Source organism: Garra rufa, chromosome 5 (genome assembly GCF_049309525.1).
Source record: "Garra rufa chromosome 5, GarRuf1.0, whole genome shotgun sequence".
NCBI classification, from domain to species: domain Eukaryota; kingdom Metazoa; phylum Chordata; class Actinopteri; order Cypriniformes; family Cyprinidae; genus Garra; species Garra rufa.
In genome coordinates this window covers 26099966-26126301 of record NC_133365.1, presented here as the reverse complement: position 1 = coordinate 26126301, position 26336 = coordinate 26099966, and the positions used below count along the sequence as shown (strand labels likewise).

At 36.2% G+C, this 26336-nt stretch overlaps 3 protein-coding genes across 3 annotated transcripts in view; 1 reads left to right on the top strand and 2 right to left on the bottom strand.

Annotated features, from left to right (window-relative positions):
• Positions 1 to 331: 331 nt before the first annotated feature.
• Positions 332 to 5991, top strand: rangrf (RAN guanine nucleotide release factor). The gene is made up of 6 exons (XM_073840766.1): positions 332 to 365; positions 3029 to 3107; positions 3460 to 3576; positions 3953 to 4115; positions 4565 to 4659; positions 4835 to 5991. The coding sequence occupies exons 1-6, from the start codon at positions 350 to 352 to the stop codon at positions 4944 to 4946; spliced, it is 582 nt and encodes a 193-aa protein (XP_073696867.1). The 5' UTR covers positions 332 to 349; the 3' UTR covers positions 4947 to 5991.
• Positions 5992 to 12345: 6354 nt separating this feature from the next.
• On the bottom strand, positions 12346 to 20086 carry slc25a35 (solute carrier family 25 member 35). The gene is made up of 5 exons (XM_073841350.1): positions 19481 to 20086; positions 18833 to 18898; positions 18439 to 18591; positions 12708 to 12842; positions 12346 to 12589 (listed from the first exon to the last, which is right to left on the bottom strand). Exons 1-5 carry the CDS (start codon positions 19850 to 19852, stop codon positions 12419 to 12421), a joined length of 897 nt encoding a protein of 298 aa, XP_073697451.1. The 5' UTR covers positions 19853 to 20086; the 3' UTR covers positions 12346 to 12418.
• A 1772-nt stretch (positions 20087 to 21858) lies between these two features.
• tmem141 (transmembrane protein 141) overlaps positions 21859 to 26336 on the bottom strand; it is a 6597-nt gene continuing 2119 nt past the window's right edge. Inside the window, exons 2-5 of the mRNA XM_073840024.1 lie at positions 26218 to 26284; positions 25609 to 25692; positions 25278 to 25385; positions 21859 to 22276 (exon numbers count right to left, since the gene is read on the bottom strand). Coding sequence (XP_073696125.1) covers positions 22206 to 22276; positions 25278 to 25385; positions 25609 to 25692; positions 26218 to 26284 — 330 coding nt within the window. The 3' untranslated portion in view covers positions 21859 to 22205. The remainder of the gene's footprint in view (positions 22277 to 25277; positions 25386 to 25608; positions 25693 to 26217; positions 26285 to 26336) is intronic.

The following is a 26336-nucleotide window of genomic DNA, read 5'->3' as shown; positions in this document are numbered from 1 at the left end:
CGATTGCAAACCAGCTTAATAAAATAATCCTGGGAACTGTTAAAACATATGCCTTAATCATAAATTCAAGTGTGTCCAAACATTTTTTAAAGTATACAGTATCTTTTATGTTTATCTAAAAAAAAAGTATTATATGCATTCTTGACATCATCAGTAGTATACATTTAGATATTTTGTAATGGAGCTACCCCTAATTGCTACCCGTTCACAGATGTATAATATTGTCAGATAAATTTACTCTAATTCAGACAGCTTTCCGTCACTTGAAGTTGATATTTTGTTGTACACCACTAGAGGGCACGCCTGACCTCAATTTACATCACATCCGGTAGGTAATGGGAGGAAGTCAATGCGGCTTGTCACTCGTGAGTCTGTTCAATGTTTCTGTTGAAAGCATTAATATGGCCTTATTTTATTGAAATTTTAAGTATATGCTTACCTTCCTTTGTGATTAAATTACTTTGTTTTCAAAATTTGACGTTGTATTGAGCAATTCACATATGTTGTTTTACTAAAGTACATTGTTTATACTGCAGTGCACTTTTCTTTGATGTGTTGCTCAGTGTACATAAATGGCCAGTAAGGGTAAAAGCTTTGTGAGGCCAAGCAACCTCACACTGCTAAAGGCAGAATCGCAGATTTTTTGGGTAAAACCTGCGGAATCGTTAACGTTGCTAAAAGGCAGGTCTTGAGTACAATTTTTAGCGGACACGGACTTGTCACGGAGTCGGATGCATTTTGACTCGGACTTTACTCGGACTCGAGCTTTTCGGACTCGGGAATTATTGCCGAGTCCAGGGACAGTTGACGAAAATTTTACTGACTCGATGCATTATTACGAAAGTGACATTCAGTATTCGCACGTGTTCTTGCCAGTTGTTGAAAGCCTTCTGGTTTCTTTGCATTCACACCCAAAGCGCCTCTTAGTCAGCGTGCAAATGCTGAATTAAGTTTCTTTTGCATGTTATTGCTACACACTAGCAAAAAGTAATGTCAAAATGCACTGTCTTGGAGAGTATTCATGCAAATGCAGTCGGTTTTGACTTGAATGTATTTGACCAGTTCGGAGAAATACAGATGTGTCAAAATATAGGATCTGACTGTCTGTCCGGTCTTAAAGCAACAGCAGCATAAACCTTCTGCAGCAGACTGCGTCATTACATTTACCTATTTTATCTCACAATTTAGATTTTTTTAATATGTCGTTTATATGTTGTATTTCGGACTTTATAACTCAGTTTAACTCAACAGTTGCGAGTTTGTCAGTTCTGAGGGGAAAATGCCATTATTGTGGGATATATACTCATAATTTCGCGCTGAGGGGAAAAGGGAGAATGTCTTTTCTTATCAGAATTGTGAGATATAATCTCGGAATTGTGAAAATAAAGTCAGAATTATAAAATCTAAACTTTTTTTTTACTCTTTTATTCCATGGCTTCCATAGACTGCTACTTAAAAACTGTCATTAACCCTCACAGCCTCGTTTTTATCCAATAATTTTTTTTTTAAATGTCATCTACCCAAAACACAGCCACAATCAGAGATAAGAGGTGCATTCTCTGCTACTCAGGTCTTATTCAATAAGCTTCCTACCCACCCCATTGAATTTATATATTTACTATATAACAACAACTGAATTCAAGTCCTGTCCTGCCCTATAATTTTTCATATTCTAAAAGCTGTTTCACTCTGAAATATGTCACAATACATAAATCAGGTCAGCTATAACTTTGTTTGCTGAGCAGGACACTAATTAGATGGTGTGAAATCAAAAATCAAAGGGAGTTTGCTTTTGTTACATTTAAATTGTCATTGCCTTATTCTAGTTGTAAAGGTTAAAACAAGGTTAAGATACTGAAAAACAGTAGTATTTAGTTGGACTCGGACTAGACCCATTTGGACTCGGACTTGAGTCCGATTCGCCCCATTTTGGACTTGACTCGGATGAATGAAAAAAAAAGGTTCACATAAATTAATACACTTTACAGCTTTCTTGTTTGTCAAATTATAAATAGTACTAAGTAAACAGTATTGCTGAACTTCTAATTCCAGAATTAGAAATGGTGGTTTATAATCAACATACATGACTTTAGGTACACTAGGTTTTGCCAACATTAGTAACAACAGAGGGAACAGAGCTGAAAGCTGGGCATTTACAAATGAGCAGAGACTTGACCAAAAACTAGTTGAATAAGAACAACTCCAAAACAAATTACCAGTACTTTTTTGATCTTTTCTACATATTTTTCCAGTGTACCTAACTGATCAACAATCATAGGTACAAACTAATAACAAGGTGTATCCAGAGATGTTGAACATTAAGTTGTTCTGAAGGATGTTATCCTTTGCATCCTTCTGTCAGCCCACAATCCTTTGCAGTTTCCAATTCATGAAAAATGAATTAGCTGAAAATGAATTGATGCTGAGCTTGTTCAATTTCATTATGTTATGCAAGACAAAAAAGGCAAAGGTGAAGGTGTTTGGTTTTCTTTTGTTTTTGTTATAAATGAATCACATAATTTTAAACTGCGCGTAAAGTGAACCACTCAGAGACCACAGATGGTTGTCATCACCATTACCTAGAAAGTACATTTTCAGTATAAAGTATTCTTTAAATTATAATTTTTATATTGTTTTCGTAGCATGACTACAGGGGTGGAAACATTTATGACAAACCCCAGCCCATTCACACACTAGACCATCTCATTCTAGTGTTTAATGCCGAGAAGGACTCTAGCCTTGAAACCTCAGAAGGACTGGACTAGCAAGTATGCATACTCAATAGGATGCACTCTTTAGTTTGCGAAGCACCCATTTTGTAAGATGCCAGACAGGTGAAAAAAAGAGAATAGAAGGATGCCCAGGTTTCATTGTTTGTTCGTTCACACGCGTTTATCAGATTGGCAGCTGCCTCCAGGGATGGTGGATTTGGGGGCAGCTGCCTTTAGCACTTTCAGGTTTTGGGGCAGCTCCTCCGCCTCATAAAGATATTACTCCCTCTCTAAATGTTTTTTTTTTTTCATTGCAGTGGTGAGCACAGCTATGGCTCGGCCTCTGTTTGGCGGTGCATTATCAGCTATTATTCCCCCCAGTTCCCAGGATATCAGGTAAATGTATAGAAATGGGTGTGAAAAAAACAATGTACAGAAACATCTGGTGCAGAACTATGCACATATGTAACAAAACATCTGTTCTATATTAATAAGTCAGTTGCATGGTAAACGTAAACAACCCACAGTTGACTAGCTACAAATTAATTATGTTACTTTGTGGAATAGCAGTTGTTGTGATTATTCACTTTAATAAAGTCGATATTATGATTACCTCAATTATCAACATTGAGGTTGCCGCCATTTACAGTCCTTGTGTTTGCATGTTGACGCTTATAACTTCAATAAAGCTCAACCTTACCTGATTTATATATTAAAAACCCATCATTCTCTTTCTTATTGTCTTCAGTGAACTGAGAGAGATCCCTGATAATCAAGAAGTGTTTGCTCACAATCAGACAGATCAGAGTATTATCATTGAACTGCTGGAGTACCAAAGCCAAGTTCAAGATGCTGATGCAGTCAGGTAATATGTGGTCTCTTAACATTACAACAAATATTGGTCCACATCTTCTTTTCTAAAAAAAAATAAAAATGCACACATAAGTCCTTGTGAAATGATGGTATTAGGGTAGGGTGAAAGATTTAAACAGGTTTGGGTTTGAACTCCAACCTGAATGCAGCCATTAACATTGGGGCTTATTTCTCATTGTGTGTTTTAATATATATGTATATATATATAAATATATATAGTAAATAAGTCCATTGCAATGATGGCTGTTTTAAACTAGAAACGTTGTCTGTGTTCACCTGACACATCAGGAAATTAAATATTGTTTTAGTTATTTTATAACTGAAATACACATGTATGAACCTTGCTTTTCTGGTTTGTGTTGTGACAGGTATCACTTTGAGGACGTGGCTGCAAGTAACAGGGCGGTAGAGAATGGTTCCTGGGAGGTCAGAGGGGTGGAGCAGGTCCCTCAATCAGACCTATCAATGCATGATTGCAGCTCTGCCTGGCTGCTGTCTGGAGCTCAGCTGGTCTCGAAATTCAATGAGGAGGTGTGTCTTTACTACATTGCATTTGTAGTGGCCATATGTATTTTGCCAAAAACAAAGGTTCTAAATTTAGCACTCTGTGTAAAAACAACTGTCCAACAACAACAAAAAAAGGCCATACATACACAAGACTGTTATTCAAGACGATTCATCAGTTGGACATGCTCAATCTTCAGTATGCTAAACACTTACAACATTTATTTTTCTTGGAAATGGAAATCCCTTCAACTAGTTCAGTAGTAAGATTCAGAGCTGTCACAGTTCACTTTTGCTTTGATCTCATGAATTTCCTCATCCTAAGTAATGATTCACATGTTTTCTGTGGGTGGTTTGGAGTTATTTTGGATGGAAAAACCTTAGTTGAGCAACTGTGTGACTTCTGACACTATTAGTAATTGCTTAAGTCATTAATATTTGTTCCTTTCATCATCTTACATTAAATTTTTTCATAGGCCAAGAACACTGTGGACATTCACCTGTGCTTATTCCGTCTGCCACAGTACACCACTGACATCTTAGTGACGTTCAACAATCCTGTTTGTATCAAGTGAGTTGGTTAAATATATAGAGGTTAAACCCATCATTTTTTTTCCCTGTACACTGGAGGATTACCTTGAGGTCTGAAATGGAATTATAAAGTTTATACTTATGGTGTTAATAGATGCTGAAATATGATGCAGATATATAGAGCAAATAGTTTGATATAAAATCTTCTTTTTTAGTCCCCTCAGCAGCAGTGCCATTGAAAATGTGGCCGCTATACCATGGACACTACAAGACTTCAAGGGTGTTCTGCAGTCATTTCGTCTACTCGACCCTGGAGTACTCGGGTAGATGCTTCATGTATACATTTAAATGCAGTTGGTTTCCATTAAAAGCTTTTACGGTTATGCCTTTACAATGACTGAACAGGTTAAAACATAAAGTAAACAGGTTAAAAAAGCTAGAAAGCTAGTCTCTCTAATTTTTTTTTATTTGCCGTGCAAGGCTTAACATGTATCTGATTTATAAGTGTGGCTGTACAAATGGAGAAGATTTAGTTATTGGTGAAAAGCAAAAAATAAATTTTTATAATAAGAAACCATTGTCTTCCTGAAACTGACTCACATTTGAGAACCAGTGTTTACATAAATTTGTTGCAAATTAATGCAGGTTCGTTGAGTAAAATTTCCCTTTTGTTTGCAGAGTCAAACATTCCATTATATGACCACCAAACTTATGTTTAACAACTTAACGACTAAAACTCTGTGTTGAAACTCAGGTTTTCTTCAGTTACTCTGAAATGTAAGAGACTTATCTTTGATCATTTAGAAAGAATGTAAGTGTCACAGTCATGCCTGTCTGTTTACCTGTTTACTTGGTTTCTCCCATTGTCTTCCCATGTCGATCTGTGTACTTTAGTTCAGCCCATCGTTATTGTGATTCCCTGCACCTGTCCTTGTAATTAGTAACCCTTTATAAACCTGTCTTTTAGTTCAGTACGCTGTCAGTCTTTGTTCATGTCCACGTGTTCTACGTGTGTGGATGTACCTCTGTGTTCCTGCCTGTTCCAGCCTGTTTATTCAGAAGATGATATCAAAATAGTGTTTATTGTACTCTTCGTCTCTCGTCTCGTCCGTCCAGCACCGAACCCTTACAGTAAGCACTATTAAGACAAATATAATTTTTGGGCCTTTGTTTAAAAAATAGCATAATCAGTATGGAGCCAGAATGGTGACTTTAAAATTTGGCATCAAAGATTAAAACTGGCATTGAAAACAAAAGCAGAACTGAACAAGGAAACATTGGCATTGAAACATTTGTATTGAAACCAGTTGTATTGGCATTGAAACAAGTATTGGTACTGAAAAAAGAAAATAATTAAAATCTTACAATCTTATTCTTTCATTTTATTGGGATTTATTAGTATTTTTCAATGACAATCTTCAGATTTTTTCTTTATGTCACTCTTTTTCAGTGACAGATTTTTTTTTACAATGTCAGTTTTTTTTCACTGTCACGGATTTCAGTTTCAACTTTCTGTCACTGTTTTGGCGTGGAGAGGGGAGGGGTCTGAGGGGAGGGGTAAGTAGAGCGTAATTTGCATATAATTTGCATGTCGGCATACTGAAGAAGTAGGCCTACGTCACTTTACTGGAACCTGCCGTCAGCTCTGAAGCTTCTGGCGCACTCAAAAAAGTCAACTAGCCACTTATTTGATTTGCAAAAATACAAATATATAATATATACAATAACAAATATGTCTGATTAATACGATTATAACGAGTTTACTTCTGTTAAATGATTGATTCTTGTTAGTTGTGTATCAACAACTCTCTCTGATGAGTCACTGCGCATGCTCAGCACTGCGACGGTCACGGAATCACGTGGGTACAGACGGCTGAAGAAGAGGAGTTGTGTGAGCGCCAGCGGTTTGAACTGCTGCGTTTAAACGTTCTTCATCCTTGATATTGAGGGTAAGTACTTTATTGATATAATGTACCAGTTTGCACTTAGTAACATGGGATAATAAGTAATTACACACTGTAGCGATGTTTCAAAGTAGGCTTATGTAAATTTCGTTGTTTTTGTCGATACAAGTTTCACCTTAACGTTAATATATCCGCTACAATTTGTGCATTTCTGTCACAATTCAATGCTAACCACGCCTAACTATTAACTACATAACCTACGTTAAACCTGAAGTCTACCCCAACGTTGGGAGAGGAAAACTGGAGGAAAGAATGCACAGTCGAACACACTATGCACTCGTTTTTTTTCTGTTTGTACGTTAATGTATACTAATGCTATTTATACGCTTTACTTTTACGTAACTTAAATTGTAAGTCTTAAATCCCCAATTGTAAGTCGCTTTGGATAAAAGCGTCTGCTAAATGAATAAATGTAAATGTAATGTAACTTGTCCTCTGTTGAATCAGTGTGCACTTCTCATCGCTCTTTTCTGTCTAGCTAACGTTAATAGAGCTGTTTTGGTTTGTTTTTCTTGAGTTCCGAAATGTTACATATTGCTACCCAGTTTATTGAATACAGTTTGCAAAAAATTGTCAAGTACAATCTATAATGCAGTCGACCATATATATTAAATGTCCTAACAAATTGCAATTAAAGTTATGATTGAATAGGTTTGCATGGTTTTATTCGGGAAATATAGTATATAACTTGTATACACTTTGTTTGTTTTGTTTTTCACAGCAGAAAAAAAAATACATCACAATGTATAGCTGTCCCCATTCTCTTCTGGTGTGAACCTCAGCTTTACATGGTAAGTCGTTTTTTTTTTTTTAACACTCACATACACTAATGTATAACTAACTATCCTTGAATACTGAACTTATCTTTTCTTTCTCTTTCAGTGACATGTACTGTATGTGGCAGTGCAGGAAGTGTTGCAAAGGAGAGTTTTAGGTACAAATTACTTAAGCATTATAAACTAAACATTGCTTTGGAAGCGGCAGTCATTATGTTTGTGTACAGTAGTCAACATTTGAAGTGGAATAAAACCTTTAATAAAATTTGGGTCACACTTTATATTAGGTGGCCTTCACTACTATGTACTTGCATTATAAAATAAGTACAATGTACTTATTGTGGTCATTGTATTGCAAAACACTTGCTTCTATTAAGGTGGGATATGGGTAAGGTTAGGGACAGGTTTGGTGTTAAGGTTGAAATTTTGCATGCACATTGAAGACATGGGCAGGACTTAAAACCCATGTGTATAGAGTTCACCTGTTACATTCTACACAGACAGTAACACGTTCAGTACTCTTAAGCTGTGCTGCCACTGAAGTTGATGTAATCTTGTCTCCTCCCTACAGGACGACACTGTACCATACCAGAGAAGCCTGTGTTATCAAGTCTCTGTGCATCTACTTGAATGAAGACCCTGAAAAACTAATCAAGGGGTATTTGGTGAGTCTTTGAGAAAATAATTTCAAAAGCCATTCTGTACTTGGGTCATGTTTTTCCCTGTTTGCTACAACAAAAATGTGACATGAGAGAACACTTAACTTTGTCAAATAATTGACCTGGACAGAAAACTATACTTGCATGTTTTTTTTTTTTTCATTGGAGTGCTTTATATTCTATGGTGGTTATAATGTTTTAGCCGCCTAAGTAATTTTAAATATGGTTGGCAGATAAATTATAACTTTTTTTTAATATAATGCACTGCAATAACACACCAGCACCCACTGTGACCTCAATAATAAACAGAAGAATTATCACTTTTCTGACAGTTTCAACTTAAAAACTGAGAAATTATAACCTCTGATTCACATCAGAGCTCCTGTATTGGATTTAAGTTTACTTTAAAGGTGTCATTAATAAAGTGGCCAGTAAGTGTATAAGCAATTCTTGTAATAATTATTTTTGTTTGTGATCTTTTATGTGTTTCGCCCCACAGGATTCAGACATCGAGTCAAAATGTACCATGGAGCAAACTGTAGCAGGAGTGTTTGTCATACTGAAGGAGGGAACACCTCCTAACAATGACCCACAGGACATTGGTCTCCTAACTGAAGGTGTGGAAGTCGGGCTTGTGCTGTTATTTGGACTGATATGCTGTTTGAATCCTGTTTTACAAACACTCAAATTGGAGACTTAAAGTGAAGAAAGCAGTTTAAACTTATTTGTATGTGTATGTTAAAACTGAATGAAAAAATAAAAATGTTAAATTGTTTGCATGTTTTATGTGGTTCTTCTGTAGATGTAATGTTTTGGTTCTTAGATCTTTCACTTAAAACAAATCTAATTGAAACAACAAGATGGGTATTAATGAAAGTACCAAAACTATACATGAACAAGACATTAACTAGTAGATGTAACAAGGCAGAATTTTGTTGAATTGAAGTGCTTTTACTGACATATTTGACTAACACCATTTATTTTGATTCAATTCGTTGGAAATAAGCTACACTGACATGGTAAAACAATGTTCAATCTACAAGTTTAAATGACATTCATATAACATATTCAAACCTTTCCAAGTTTATTAGATTGGTTTAGATGCATAATGGGTGCTACGATTAAATCATGTTCACTGAACAATTTATTTTTTTGAGTGGGTGGCGTGACGAAAATGTCTAGTTTACCGGGAACTTCCAAGCCACAAGTAAGTCTGTTTTTTTCTCTCTGCCATTTACATGTTTATTCACGTGCAACCTGGGCGGTTTTGTAAACTTTTAATGGCCGTTATGCTAAGTTACCTGCGTTGAAGCCGAACTAGCAGCTCAAAGAGGAGAGGCTCTCCGGTGTGCGTGCGCGCGCGTGCGGTTGGGGATGTCAGTAGCTTAACTTACACAGCCGAAGTCCTGCTGTTGATCATGTCAGTGTTAACGTTACAGGCCATGTTACTGTTAGCCGCTGTTGTGATGTATTCATACTTAGCGGCAACAACTACATACCGACAGACACCTAATGTTAACTTCTTTTTTTTTTTTTTGTAAAACCGGACTTTTAGCCTTGTTCGGTGCATATGGTGCTTGTGGCGTGTGTTTATTTTTGACCCTGCATTAACCACAGGTTAAGTTAGCCAACACGGCTAATGTTAGTAACTTAAATGTTCCAGTCGACGGCGAAAAAAAACAGCATAACGGCCATTAAAAGTTTACAAAACCGCCCAGGTTGCACGTGAATAAACATGTAAATGGCAGAGAGAAAAAAAACAGACTTACTTGTGACTTGGAAGTTCCCGGTAAACTAGACATTTTCGTCACGCCACCATGCCAGAAGCTTCAGAGCTGACGGCAGGTTCCAGTAAAAGTGACGTAGGTCTACTTCTTCAGTATGCCGACATGCAAATTATATGCAAATTACGCTCTACTTACCCCTCCCATCAGACCCCTCCCCTCTCCACGCCAAAACAGTGACAGAAAGTTGAAACTGAAATCCGTGACAGTGAAAAAAAACTGACGTAAAAAAAAATCTGTCACTGAAAAAGAGTGACATGAAGAAAAAATCTGAAGATTGTCATTGAAAAATACTAATAAATCCCAATAAAATGAAAGAATAAGATTGTAAGATTTTAATTATTTTCTTTTTTCAGTACCAATACTTGTTTCAATGCCAATACAACTGGTTTCAATACAAATGTTTCAATGCCAATGTTTCCTTGTTCAGTTCTGCTTTTGTTTTCAATGCCAGTTTTAATCTTTGATGCCAAATTTTAAAGTCACCATTCTGGCTCCATAAATCAGAACCTTCAACAACAAGGTTGTAAATGACAAAATGTATTTTGACATAAGTAGAATATTCCGGTACTTTGCTGAACTACATCTGTAAAAGTATGGGGAACTGTCTTCATAAATGCATTAAAATGACCTTGGGACCAGATGATTAACATAAAAAGAAAAAAAGGTTTAGGCTGATTTCCTCGTTGCCATTTGAGGATTTGATTAATACAGTGATATTCAGACTATTAAAATAATCAGTATTGTATTTGTAATTAAAGGACAACCAATTGCATGTTACGTATATAGAAAAAGCAAGTCATTCTTTTAAAAATAGTTTATTCTCAAATTGCATATTTTATCCTATGTTACAGACCCGATATGTACCTAGATAATTTACATCTCTTAGTATATCATTTAATGTTACATTAGTTTCTCTAAAGCATTAAACAGTTCATTCAGTACAGCACGCAATGTAAGGCAAATGGTTACTATTATTCTGTCCCGCTGAATAGTGTCTTATTTTCTACAAATAATGTCATGTTCTCAAAGAAGCTTTAAGAACATTACATGAAACTGTTTATTATAAAACCAAAAGGGATAAGGTTTATACCTTTTGCTTTGTTAATTTTTGTTCCAACCAAGAAAACAAGTTTAAAACAAATTAGACATTCTTACATTAAAGGCATTGGCAAACAAGACAAAAAAGGTTGAGAAAATAAGATTGTTTAACTTCATTTCAACTTCTAATTACTCAAAAGTAAGTCTCTGTCCTTTCAATCATGATTAATTATAATAGTTGTCAAGTCAAAGTCAAAGAAAAAAAAAAAAACAATTGAAAAGACCAGTTGTGTAACCGTACACAATCTCTGTGTGAGCACTAACCATTTACAGGACATCATGTAATTAATAGTAAAATCAAGCAAAAAATATTTTAAATTAATGATATAAAAGTTCACTGTAGAAACCCTTTTTTTACAGAAGTAAGGATTGTGCATTAATTTAAAAAAAAATTATTTGTTCAGAGTGAGTTATTCCACTTATTATACCACATTACCAGATGTAAATGTTTGAAGACATATTTCCTCTTTTGTGCAGAACTGCTTCCTTATGCCATCAGTTAGGCATATTTCACAAGATGCATAACTTCTTTATAAATCATAAGAAAATGTTTCATCTTAAACTGTAATGTGGTCAATAAGTTAGAACTACTTTGTAGCCATAGCAAATTAATCATTCAGTCAACAGTCCCTTGAACCATAAGCCACTCAAAATCAAGAATTCAAAAAATATCAAATTAATTTGCATAATTAAAACAGAAGTGTACATGAGTTCTGTCTCCATAAAACCATATGTAAATTTTCTGGAGTGTCACTGTATAACAACATAATAAATATAATCAAGTATTCCACCATATAGTAACAGCCTTGTTTACCACATCACTGCACAGCTCACACATTATTATTTTGCTGTTGCACAGCAACATTGTTATATTAGAAACTATATCTTCAAATGTAGGGGAAGGCTGCCAAATGAATGCTTAAATATGTTTTCATAAAAACATCCTTAAAATATTTAGTATGTAGTAATTATTTTATAAAAGCAATGAGCACTCTGCTGCACATTGTATCTAATGGCACCCTTTTGTCAACAATATAGCAAGGGACTTAGTGCTTGATTGCTCCTTTATAAAACGGTTAGTTCCATTCCTCAATTCTGATTGGTCAGCAGCTGTGTCGTATTCATGATACGGCACTGCTATGACCGCTTCACTCAACGGTTTTGTGTATCATTGAACCCCCTTAGCAACCACCCTTAGCAACGTAAACGCAGCTGCAGCAGTTAGGGACTACTTTTTACAGCAGAAGGCAGTTAATGATTTTATTTTATGAAAACGTACAACTTAATATATATAAATTAATATATATTTTTGATTTTAATATTTTTATTGTGTGGTAACCATTTTATAAAAGCAATAAGGTACTTGAGGCCGTGCTGTATCGTGAATAAATCACGGCTGAATTCAGCCGTGATTTATTCACGATACAGCACGGCCTCTCGTACCTTACTGCTTAATTAATCAGCAAATCAGGGAAACATTATTAAGATTTTGCCATTGCTGGTAATAGCAAGATGCTAACTGTAGCTGCAGTACAAAGTGCGCAGCTCATTCCAGAAAAGTAGAGAAAGTATAGTGTGAGGTCCGAGGCGGAAGTAGGAGGCTCCGAGACCTTTATATAAACCAGTCATACCTTCCTTCTTCAATGTCTTCGAGAAACAGTCCACGAAACCTCTGTACAAAATGCCCTGCAGGAGAAAAGTACATAAAGTGAAATAAATTCCTTATTTTACCAGCTTTATCAATGTGTGGGTGAAACTAGATAGACTAATTTTTGTATGTTGATGACAGCTGGTAGGATATCACCTTGCCAAGATGGTCCACCGGCTGGTTGTAGAGTCGAGTGCTGATCACATCAAATGGAGTCATAGCTAATACAACCACCACACTACTGATCATGCCAGCACTCAGAGCTATTAACCAGCTACCTTTAGAGAACACCTACAAACCCAGAAAAAAACAAAATGGATTACTAACAAAACATCTCACTGTGTTGAGAGTTTTCTTCTACAGTTAAAGGAATAGTTATCCTAAAAATTACAGTTCTGTCATGTACTCGTGTTGCTTGCCTGCCACACCTCCTTTCCACTCTTTTATTTTGATAAAAACTGTCATAAACCCCAACAAGATGTTTATATATTTAAACAATGAAATGTATACAGCAAACTGTAACAGTTGCTCATGACTTTTGAACAGAATACCGATATCTTATATCCATTTGTTAGTCTTTTTCACAAATGACAAACACCTAATATTAATCTTTATGTTGTATTTAGATTTTTTTTATTGTGCTGTATTAAGCAATCTATTTTGCCATTTCCTATTGGTTAAGCCATATTTATATTTAATTCACTTTGCTTAAAATATTGGTAACTAAAACATATAAATCCCTAGAAGCAGTAAGACCAAGCAAGTGTTTAATAGGCCTAGCCTAATGCCCTAAACACAAGGTTTGCTTAAAACATGTATTTCATAACACAACTGTCTTTCCATTGTTGACATGTTTTCTTTTAAAACAGATGTGACAGGACATATCAAAGGGCATGCGCGTAGTTTACTGTAGAACACAATTGTTATCTACAATATTTCTGGTTACAGCAGGTGTGTTGGCGTGGGGGAGGGGGAATCCTCATTTCAGAGAGCAATTTACTGAACAAAAATATGTATATGCCGCCCATTAATAGTGTAAGAAATATAGTCTGCCTCGACCCAGATTCCACTCCACAATATATGTTTAATTATGCTCATTTCCCAAAATGGCTTAATTATTATAGGGAAGAAGAAAGTCAACAGTTTAGACCATTTGGGATAATCTCATCCCAAGCAAAAGGTGACCAATTGTAGAATGGGAGCGGGTGTGAGACACTGAGAACCATCTCAGACAAAGGGGTGTCAGAACTTAATTAACATACAGACTATACCTATTACGACAGGAACAACTTCATTTACATTAGGATAGTAAACTGGAAAGCTATAAAATGTTTGAGCTAAGGATGTTCTGGGTTCATTCCGACTCCGTTGAACCCAAGGTACAACATGTACTTTGTCACTGCTATGCTGCAATAAACATCTTCATTGAGATCTTCTACGTCCTCATCACTTTTTCTTACATTGGCGAGCCACCCAACGAGGATTTCCGAAAAAAGCAAGGAAAGGTAAGAAAAGCAGTTTCTTTATTCTATGTTGTTTTTGTCAGGGAACCCCCTCGTTTAAAAAAATCTAGAAAAGAAATTAAGGACAGAAGAGAATCTGGTTTAGTCAGTATTAGCAGGAGGAGTTCTTAGGCCTATTCTGTACAATTCTGTTTAAAATTCTAATGGAACTGAATTAACCCGACGTAGTGTGGTGACAGAGCTGTACTGTAATTATTTCTAAAGTAACTGAAGCAAAGCGTTTAAGTTTAAAGTTTCTAAAGTAACTGAAACTTGTTGTTGGTCTCTTGTAATTCTGTTAGGATTCTAAAGTAATTGAATCAAACCGATGCAGTGTGATGGCAGAATTGTATTAGATCTGTTGTGTCTGAAGTTGTAAGTTTCTAACGTAATTGAAACTGACTGAGATGTTATAATTCTGATTTAATTCTAAAGTAACTGAATTGATCCAACGTAGTGTAATCACAGAATTATTTCATGATAATTGTGTTATAGTGTAGTGAGTCTGACGTACCGTGACTCTGTTAAGTTTAAAACAGTAACTGTTTTAATCTGATAAATATCACTTTGAGCCCAAAGAACTGACTAGAAAAAGTCTGTTTAAAAAAAATAATAATTATATAACAAAAAAAAGCTTTGTTCGATGCAATGTGACAAACATTGTTATATATATATTTAAACAGTTGCAGAAGTTGAAACTGTAAGTGGTTGTTTTGCCTGATGTGTGAGACATTTGTTATAATTCTGTTAAGATTCTAAGGTAATTGAATCAGCCCGACGTAGTGTGGTAGCAGAGTTGTATTAGGCCTATTGTTTCTAAAGTAACTGAAACAGAGTAAATTGTTTTGATAATACTGATGAAAGTAAACTGTTTTAAAAATATAACCTAAAACCCGAAGTAATGTGGTTTTTGTCCGACGTACTGTGATAGCGTTACATTTTTAATAGTTTAGTGTAGTGAAGTGTAAGGCCCGACGGAGTGTGGCCGTGACTGAAGTAGTAAAAATTTGGTTTAGAAGCCCGACGTAGTGTGGTTGTTTATTCATTTGCGTCCAAAGCATAGGAGCTGTGAATAATTAGACAAACAGGTATCTTAAAGTAAATAGATAATGTTCAGTCAGTGAAGGAATAAAGCCAATTGATCTGCTGAAGACAATTTAATAAGATTGTGAAAAATGGAAGAGCTGATAGTCAAATACATCGCTAAGCATGGCTCAGTAGGAATGTTTGATGGGATAGAGAAGGCAGATGACCCCTATGAGTGGGCTATGACTCAATTAAAAATTTTTCCCAAAATGCCTAAAAACAAAGAGGGAAAAGTTGCTAATGCACTTCAAGCTCTTTTTGCTTCATACAAGGTAACTAAGAAAAGATTAGAAGGAATAAAAACAGAAAACAAGTTGCTAAATTCTCAAGTCAGCTGCTATGTTATGTCATTGAGAAATTGCGAGGCTAAAGAGAACATTTTGAAAGAACAGATAGTGAAATTGACAAAAGAAATTTCAAAAGCTGAAACAGAGAGGGAAACATTTAGATCTTTGCATGAAGGGACAACTAGACGGTTGGTACATGCCCAATCCAATTCTGAATATGACGAGAAGAAATGCAAGGAAGCCTTTAGTCAACAGCATAATTCTTCAGATGATTCTGTGAGGTTCCCAATAGCACCAGTGCGAACAAGACAGTTTGGAAATAGAAACGGAAATGAGAGGGTTCTTGATCAAAGAACCGAAAATGGCCAAGCTATTAGACAGCTGTCTTTTATGGACTTCCAAAGTCTTGTTGCAGCAGTGGGTACTTTTGAGCCTCATAACACGGAGCCTGTAGAGTTCTTGTCAAAAATGGAAAAGGTAGTGGATGTTTATAGTGTGTCAGACGAAGATGCTTGTAGACTTCTCATGATCTCCATTCCTCGCTCATTAACTAGTGCTCTCTCACAGGAAATTCGAGACAAAAGAGCAGACAGAGGGGCAAGGAGAGAGGCTCTACTTAGACTTGTTGGAACTGATTTGGTTAACTTGAGGAAGATAACTGAGGTGACAATGGAACCTGGAGAGCATCCTCTAGCATTCGATTCCAGGCTGTGGAAAATGTTTAGCTGTTAAAGTGGTTTGCCAAATGCAACTAAACAAAATCTCATGTTTAAGTCTGCATTAATTGCACAGAGCAGTCCACACATGCGAGAAGCCATTGCTCTTCATATAGATGCAAATGCACCATACGAGCAAATCATTTCCAAAATGACACAGTATTTTAATGCAAATAGTCAAAGGAAAGCTGCAGAATCTAGACATCCAGTTGCTGCCTTTGGCAGGAGAGATTGTTCTGGATTATCTGATGGTTTCCATCAGAGACCAAGGAGATTTGAAAGAGTAAATTCTGAAGGTGTTACTCTTTGTTATGCGTGTGGAAAAGCTGGTCACAGTGCTAGACATTGTCAAAAGAATGAGAGACCTCAAAGCTTTGTCTGTTATGCATGTGGAAAAGATGGTCACATAGCAAGGCATTGTTTGGAGAAGGGTAGAAAAGATCAGGAAGTTGTTTGTTTTGCTTGTGGAAGGATGGGACACAAGGCAAGACAATGTCATTTTTCACACAAAAGAAAGATGGGCTATCGTAACTTGCTTAAGAAGATAGGCAATTTAGAAACCCAGTTGGCATTGTTGAAAGGAAATAAGGAAGAGGCCATTCACACCTTGCCAGACACAGCACTGCAAGAACATGACTGTAGCTCAGTCAGAAGCAGATGCTGATGTGAACTGAAGGAATTGTTTTATGATAGCATCATATTTTAGAAAAATATGTTTACTATCAAAAAGGGGGTGATTCTTTATAAATGATTGGAAATGTGATAATGACATTGATATTTAAATAAAATTGATGAGAAATTATTTAATTGCAGTCTGTGATTAAATTTCTGTATGTTTTGAATGTGAAAAGATTCTTGTGGGGGAAAGGGGGGGCAACCTCTTCTTTTTGATCTTGTTTCAGGTATATGCATCTAGATGTTTGTTGGAAAGGTGTAAACTCCTGGAGAAAAATGATCTGGTCATCCGAAGGACAAGAAGGCCAGCAGAACCAGTGAAGCCAGGGGACTTCCACAAGACAACGGACTTCTTCAAGAACAGAGTGACCATCAGAACCAGAAATCCAGAGATTTACAGATCTACAAGATCCAGAACTCCAAGCCTAAAAGATCTAGAAATCCTGAGATGGGATGGATGGACTTGAGAGAAATGCACAGACTGCAACAACACCAGTGACTGCTTCTAAGTATTTACTGTCAAATTGAAAAGAATATACAATGGAAAAGAGAACCAAGGAGAGATCAAACCTTTTCAGATACTATGGACAGCAGTCATTCCACCAAGATGGAAAAGAAGTGGGCAAAGGACAGACCCACTCAAAGAAATGCACAAAGACACAGACTTACTGCACACAACACTAGAAAGACACAAATATATGCATACTCGAATGCAGAAAATATATTATTGTGTACTGAATGCACACGTGGATAAAGGATGTCCACACATACTAAGAAAACGGACCCAATGCACATGACACTAGAAAGACACAAATATATGCAGAAAATATATTATTGTCTATTGAATGCACACGTGGACACAGGATGTTCACATTGATAAAAGGAACAGAACGCATGTGAAGAAAACACAATGCATGCACATGGGTACACACACACTTTATGCTATTGATTGATGTTTTAGTCCTTAGGCTTTTGGCTATGTTTTGAACTGTCATAATGTTTAGTACATTTAGATAATTCCTTTTGCTGTTATGGTTCTCAAGTGCTCCTCCCACAAACCCAAGAAAATGTTTGTGTGTCAATTTGCTAAATTTTAGAAAAGAGTGCGGTGGCAGCGGCGGCGTGCACTGCGTGCACACAGTGCTTCTACATGTGGGGATTGTTTACATCAGAGTGCGCATCAGTTCTGCGCAGCATATACGCAGTGTTTCTTCAAGCGGTTGATGGAAAATAAGCTAATGCGCGTTCTAAAAATATAAATTCGGATCTATTATTTTTCACGGTATTTTGAAGTGCCCGCGATAACAATATCGTGCATATTCATTACCGCGATTTATCGCATTACCGAATACCGGCACAAGCCTAGCTGCAATAAACATCTTCATCGAGATCTTCTACGTCCTCATCACTTTTTCTTACAATAGTCAATTTGTTTAACTGTGTATATAAATGTGTATATCTGTTAATGTTTGTTTTGTCAACTTTTATGAGTGCATCAAAATATTAATAACTTCAAAGCTAAGACACATTAATGACTAAAAGATACAAAGCGTTTGATTTAATGAGGTACTAAATGAACAGATGCATAACTTCCAGTTGACATTAAATATCCAATGTTTACCTGTAGGTCAGTGACAAACTCTTTAGAGGCAGAGAAAGTAGAGAGCTGAGCAGCTGACCCCACACTAACCCTCGGGACTGCCGCACTTGCACCCCTCCACAAACCCAAAATTCCATGCTGTTTGTGGATGGCCAATAGGGCATGCATCATTCCCTGGCATAAAAAAAAGCATAGATATATAAAAGAAGTATGATTTTTTTTATTCAAACTGGTTTATTACATAAAATTGTCTTTGTACATTAAGAATACCACAAATGTTATTGGATAAAACATTACATAAAACTCCACAATCCTAAAATCAGTCGACTTGAAGATCAAAGTTCTCAAGTCACATTCAAAGAAAAAACAAATCAATGTCATGTTAGATGATTCTGTGAGGTAAGCATTAACTTACCCTGTGCTTATACTGGTGTCCAACTGCAATAGAGGAAGTGGATTGACTCTGAAGATGTGTTTTTACCTTAAGGAAATAACAAATAGAAAGTGGTTAAACGGCTGGTAAGCTAAAGACACTTCGTGCTTTTTGTCCATTTTGGCACCACCTTGCCACCTTTGCAGTATAAATCTTTAAGTGTGTGGAACCAAAAGCATTTAAAACTTTCTTAGTATATTTGAAATATATAAATATTCACGTATTATACTCAATATTCTCATTAGATTACTGTACAATAATTAATAATAATATACTAATTTCTCCTAATTATAGACATTATTTACGGTTGCTAAGCGACGTGGGAACTTTTACTATACATTTTAGCAATAAAATACATTTTAAGTGATCTAAGTCACATGTTTGCGTAACTACTTAAAAGCCGATCCAAGACTCCGAATTGTACATTTCGTTCACACCACTTATATATTCTGTTCTGTTGAACAATTGTGCTCTTTGTAATTGACAGCGCTACGCTGTTAGTGCTGCATGCACCTGATTGTTGCGGTGATAATATTCATAGTGACAGTAGAACCGGTTTTGTGCCGTCACTAAACACGTGTTTAATCCGTCGTCTACTAGACTAAAACGGAGACATTTCTCGTTACTCACCAGGTAAATCGGGCTGCCCATTACAGCCCCCACCACACCGGCAATGGCCCCGGACACTGTGCTCTTCGCAGCGCTGACCCTTCCGTCCGTGTGAATGTAGCCCAAGGACTCGATGATGGCGTAAGACCCCAGCCGGACCCCATTCATAAAAAACTGATAAACCAAACCGGGAACTAAACCTTTCTGAAGACCAGCCAGTCCATCTATTTTGCCTATCGTGTAAAAGGCGTGAAACACATTCCTGTAATACACTTGGTAGGTTCCTCGGCTTTTCAGCTCCCCTTGCAATTGCATTCGAGTTTTGACCACCTCCAGAGGGTTTGTAAAAAAGCAGGCGCCACATGCAGCGACGCCGCCGAGAACGAAATCCATGTTTCAATCGCGGAATTCCCGGAAACAGGTGATGGACAGTGTCTTTAATTTCACTTTAAATAATAAACTCTAGGCCTAAGAGTTGGTAGGGAATAAAATAGCGAATTAATAAGGATAATTTACAAATACTTTTACAAAGCCATTTTCTATAGTTACAGTAAGAAGCAAATGCGTAGCCTCTGTAATCCAGTCATGCGATGCGCGTGGACATTTTGCAGAGAATGTCAGACTGTATTCGCCGGGGCGCGTCCGTCATCCCAACAAACCTTTTAACCAATCGGAATAGAAGCATTGCTCCATCCTTTTCTTCATGTCTTCTGATTGGACGGTTGTAAATAACGTCAGTGACACATTCAGGCAGTTGATGTGCAGCTCAGCTGTTATGCCGCGTTCCAGGCAACCAGTTACTCGTGTTTTTCCAACCTTTTACCCGTGAAAGTGCATCCGAACGGCAGTCAAACCCGTGACTTCCCACTCGTGAACTCGTACTAGATCGATGTACTCCCAGTTCCGAGTTCTGACGTGACTATAGCCCGCGAAACCACTATGTCAGCACCTACGGGTGCGGTGTTTATGCAAGTGGTACACAGTGAAAAAATAGACTTTAGGACAATAAAATGTTGCAAACAAATTAATAATAATTTAATAATAATAAATGCGCTCAGGCAGTTTGGGGTGACTTGCCTGGAACGCTACAAAGTCGTGATTTACGAGCTCAAAACAGCAGGTTTTTTAACTGGTAAATCACGACTTCTAACCACGACTCACGAAGTTTGGAAAAACACGGGTTAGGGGTTGTTTGGAACGCGGCATTATTACACAAGATTTCCTGTGTAAAGAATATGGTTACATTATATTTTATAATGTTGTTGCAATATGTACTTAATAACAGTAAATTACACATAATTACAAGAAACAAATATGTGTGTTGTTAATTAATATTACTCACTAGTCTACTTATTTGTATAAGGGTGCCTTAAAACGAAGTGCAACAGAAGGCTAATTATTAATGTTTAATAAATGTGAAATAGTAATGCTGATGTATAGAATACATTACTGTGAAAAACTATTAAACAAAAAAAAGTACATACAACAAATGTAAATAATAACAGTTTAATGCAGGGCTGTCAAACTCAGTTCCTGGAGGTTCACAGCCAGCCCTGCAGAGTTTAGCTCCAACCCTAATTAAACGCACCTGATTCAGCTAATTTAAGGTTTATGTGAAAACTAAATGATATGTGTGTTGGAGCAGAGTTGGAACTAAACCAGAGATTAGTGGCTTTGACTACACTCTGCAGGGCTGCGCCCCCTCCAGGAACTGAGTTTGACACCCCTGGTTTAACGGCAGCCGGTAATGTTACTAACTTATAACTTTACAAATGTATAAAATAAAATACAGTACAGAGGTAAAGTAGAATAAAATAATTTCCCAATTGTCTAAATTCCTGGGACTTCAGTTCAACCTGACACAAAACCCAGTGTCTTGCTACGATGTTCTATTTCTTTTTGTTCCTCCACTCTTCTCATCATTCAGGGACTTTTTGTTAGCATTTTTTCAAGTACGGTCTTAGAATAAAAGCTCCTCTGTTTACTTAAAATGGCAACAAAACAAAACAAAACTGCCACTGTGGTGCTGTCAATTTGAGAAAAAAGTTTCTTTAGAAAATGGAACAAAAAAAGGACTTTCTTTGCACAACTGTAATTATGATCAATGTGGCCTGACTGTTGAAGGATGACTGATCCTACACTATTCAAAATAAAGGTGCTTCACGGTGCCATAGAAGAACATTTTTGTCTAAAAGGTTCCATAAAGAACCTTTAACATCTAAAGAACCTGTCTGTTTTACAAAAGGTTCTTTGTGACAAATAAGGTTCTTCAGATTATAAAAAGGTAAGCAAGAAATTGTTCTTTAAAGAACCTTTGACTGAATGTTTCTTTGTGGAACCAAAAAAAGGTTCTTCTAATTGCATCACTTGAACCTTTTTAGCACCTTTATTTTTAAGAGTGTAACCTGGTGGACTGCAAGACAATTTTGGCGAAGATCTTCAAAATGATAACTCACTAACTAAAATCAAAATTATTTATTTCCGCTTCTTCACACTAGATAACAGTACACTCCTTTCATAGAACATTTGATTTAGTAAGCCAGATGAGAAAGAAAGCAAAATTCTTTATATGAGTAATTTATTGATACATACAGCATATATTAAAAAATAATTTTATAACTAAAACCAAAATCACTTAGTTTAGAAAGACCAAACAATCTCCTGAAATCGCCCACTCAATGCAATTCCTTGAAATATATGAATAACAAGTCTTCTTTCTGGCCATTATGCAAACAAAGGTTTGAGCTCATTCCATCGCATCCCCATATTGTGTGACTTTGGGATTTGCAGGTGTTGCAGGAATTTGTAGTGGTTCTTCTAAGTACATAGTAAAGAAAAAAATGGTCAAATTCTTCTCTCATAAAGACCAAAAAATATCAAAACAAATGAAGACAGTCTATTCAAATCAGGGATCAAAGCAGACACCAAATATAAATGTACAGTCACCCCATCAATATCATAAAACACAAGATTGTTTCACCCTGTAAAAGTTTATTATTAAGTTTATGTGATGACAGGCTGACTGTACATTATCTTACAAAGCTACTAAATAATGAGATGTAATGAGAAATAAGTTTGAAAAATATTTATCAAAATTATCTGTAGATTATTAGATTCTGACATAATCCAGTAGTAGAAAATGCCATAGTAATTGCCATTGTTTGTTGCACTGGGGCCCATTTCAGAAAGGAGGTTAAGTGAAAACTTAACCTCAAAGTATGTCAAACATGAAAGGAGGTAAACTCTGGGTTTTCTGTTTCAGAATGGGAGGTTTGTCAAACCTGAGAAAGCAGGGTAAGTCAAGTCTGTTTCTAAAAGAGTAACTTACTCTTGGTAACTTACTCTGTGAACCTAACCTGGTCAGGAGCAGGTTTTCTTCAGTAAACCCAGAGTTTCTTTCGGTCTCCTCCCCCTTTTTAAAGTGTAAGCATTGTTTGAATATCTCATTCATTCATTTACGCTTACCCCATTGGCAGATAATTTGAAAAATAAGAAAAATATACTTAAACGACTAAATACCTTATATAATTTTTTCTTATGCAGAAAATGCACCTTGTTTTAAAAATCTTTAGATAATTTGATTGCAATCAGCATTTTTGCAGTGCAGGTGCATTCATACATTACACATATTTTCATCATGCAGACACTGTCAAAGTGACAAAAGCGGCATTTCATTATACATAGGACTATTTTATTAATAGATATAGGATTATTTCGATTTTTTTTGCCATATCCAAGTGCATGCTGCATGTATTTATTTGAGCAGTAGCATTTTTAAATGGTAGTTTTCTATATAACATCAGGGATAGCACATACCACTGTATGCAGAGCAGTAAAAAAAGTGCCTTATTCTAACGCTCTTTATGAGCAACATTTATTCTTTTTCATGTTGGATTTTAATATTCTTCTAATACTTAGTTTTGTGGCCATCTTCATTTCATCTGTTCTTCATTATTTCGCAAGCCTTCTTGATGTTGGCTGAGTAGAAGTCAAATGTTAATTTCTTTACTCTAATTAAGAGATGCAATCGTTTGGATTAGAGAGTATTTAATTATGTGAAAAGAGCATTAGACTATGTGGAAAAAGCTGCTGCACATTGAAATGACTGAATGATATTTATTTAATATGTCAAATGTTTGTAAAGTCAGCCTACACCAGAGGTTCTCAACTCTGGCACTCAAGGTCCACTTTCCTGCAGAGTTTACCTCCAACCTTGATCAAACTCACCTGCCTGTAACTTTCTAGTAATGATGAAGAGCTTAATTAGCTTGTTCAGGTGTATTTGATTAGGGTTGGAGCTAAACTCTGCAGGAAAATGGACCTTGAGGGCCAGAGTTGAGAACTCCTGGCCTACACCCATGAACCTTTTATGGTTAAAGGTCCACTGAAGTGCCTTGAAACACGCAGCGTTATTCTATGTGGTGACGTACTTTTAACTGAAACAAAAACATATCGCCCAGCCCCGCCCACTAATTTTGAATAGCCAATAGCGTTCCATTTATATCTGCTCTGGCAAGAGCCGTTGAGCTCGGTAAAGCCGCATTTGTAAGCTTATGACAGCCACAGACTAATAAATTACCCCACAAATTCAATATGAAACTTGATAAAACGAAACAGTGATCATAATCATGCTGAGGCTGTGTAGTTTAATACATGCCGACCGCACATATGAGCGCTTATGATCTGCTCCGCGTCTCTGTGTAGGGGGCGGGACATTACGGACTCTAGAGAGCATTTGATTGGACAGAACGTTTGATGAGAAACCGAAGTGCACGGTGATATCATCCAAATCCTTGATTCATATTGGCGGAAGTGACGAGACTAAGTTTTGAATGCCCATATCTTGTAAACGCGAATTTTGTCTTTGTTTTGCAGCACACTAGCTTATAGATCACCTTAAGGCTAATATATTCATACTTAAAGCCAAAAAACTTTAATTTTGATTTCAGGGGGACTTTAAAGCTTTACCTGATTTATATTGTTTTTTTTTTTCTTTTCTTTTTTTTCTTTTGCCTGTGGGATACCATTAAAATAATATTATTTCAATAACCTGTTAGTTCTGATTTTTCCTTTGATATTATAACAGTGATTAAGATTAAAAGTTAAGCATTGACTCAAAGTATGTGGAGGTCTTTTTGGTGGGAGCTGTTGTCGTGGTGAATCATAATTTCAGAGCTCCATTTATCAGGGCTTTTCATAGTTGTGGTTCACATGCTAAAATCAGAGTCAACCTACTCAGAGTGGACTGAACTATCTCAGTTCAGCTGTTCTGAAACCGAAAACTTAGAGTTTTCCATCTCACGGTAACTCAGCTCACAGTTCAAGTTTAAATTCAGAGTTGGTTGAACCCCCTTATTGAAACAGGCCCCAGGTCAAAAAAAATTTTTTATCCAACACATATCACCCATGTGAAAATGAGTCGCCCTTTTAAACCTAAAATCTGGCTGTTAGAAGCAGAATCTGTTTAGGACAATTTTTTAAAACAGTGAGCAGAGATTGGAGAGATATGTCAAATCAATTGAGAAAACCTGTAAGTTTTTCAGTATTGCACTTGTTTAAATGGTAGCTGGTTAAGATTAAATTAATACCTAAGTCAATGGTGCAAAATAGATTGGGAGACATGAAAGTAAAGGTCAAAATTGAGTAATTATTTACTGCTCAATGCCACAATTGGCCAAGTATGAGCCTAGATTGTGACCTACACAACCATTAAAAAAGAGAAGAGAAGTTAAAATTATGAGGTTGATATTTCAGTCATCTTTAAACTTTCCATTCATAATTTTACTAAAAAGAAACAAGCAAACAAGTAAATGCTTACTAGAAGAGTTTCTGTCAGGAACATTTCCTGTCTCAAGAAATAACCACAAGTCTGAGCACTTCATGGTTTCCCAGCGAGTTACTGAGTAGCTGAATACTGAGGAAGAAACTGTGCAGACCAAAAGAGAAAGCAGCTTAACTCACATACATTATTTATTTTTTTATATTGTGTTTTTTATATTTTATTTTATTTCTTTTATTACATATAGTGTTTATAACAAACACACACACACACACACACACACACACACACACACACACACACGATGTATTTCAATTGTGTGTTATGATTCTTCTCTTGCATGAGAATGATGAAAATGCATCAGGCTTACCAATAGACACTAGAATGTTCCACTGAAGGGGATATGGGATTCTTTTCTGAAGTACTCGCTGTGCAAAAAATAAACCAGCGGTGCCTGGATGAGAGGTGTAAAATTTTCAGCCAAAGCCAAAAGAACACAATATTATTAGTATATTAATAGTATTTTCACAATTCACAGCACACTCAGGTATATTTCATATATGTAAATTTGTCTCAGATGTTTCTCCCAAAGTTCCTTATAAGAAATAAAAACAGACACTAATGAGACAATCGCTCACATATCTCTGATTAGATCTTTGCAAACCTGAGAATGAGACACTTTCTTGTAAATCTCTACAGAAAACGTGTAAGATTACTAGTTTCCTTTTTTTTTTTTTTTGTTGTTTCTAATTCTAAATCTAATTCACAATGGAATTTAGGCAAAAATCTCAATTTGATCACGCTGTAAATAAAGGAAGTAGTTAATAGTAAGAAACAAGTTAATGGTGAGAAATGTTCCTTAAACTAAAGTGTTAACAAAATGATATACAAGCATTGTTATTTGTCATTTACTTTCACAAACACAAATTGTTTATAATGATCAGACACAATCTCTTCTTAATGTGAGTATGACACTAACCTAGTATGAAGCTTGCTGTGCCTTTCATAAAGGCGTAAGACTGACAAGCGGCATACTGCTGCAAACCCTGAGGACAACAAAATATCACAATGGAGTTAGTGACATGCACAGAGGAGACT

Bases quoted from the DNA above. Each gene is read 5' to 3' on its own strand.
- rangrf (XM_073840766.1), top strand. The intron at 3,577-3,952 runs GTAATATGTGGT...GTGTTGTGACAG, and splicing joins CAAGATGCTGATGCAGTCAG to GTATCACTTTGAGGACGTGG. The intron at 4,660-4,834 runs GTGAGTTGGTTA...CTTCTTTTTTAG, and splicing joins AACAATCCTGTTTGTATCAA to TCCCCTCAGCAGCAGTGCCA.
- slc25a35 (XM_073841350.1), bottom strand. From the start codon at position 19,852: ATGGATTTCGTTCTCGGCGGCGTCGCTGCATGTGGCGCCTGCTTTTTT. The intron at 18,899-19,480 runs GTGAGTAACGAG...TATTTCCTTAAG, and splicing joins TGGGCAGCCCGATTTACCTG to GTAAAAACACATCTTCAGAG. The intron at 18,592-18,832 runs GTAAGTTAATGC...TTTTTATGCCAG, and splicing joins GACACCAGTATAAGCACAGG to GGAATGATGCATGCCCTATT.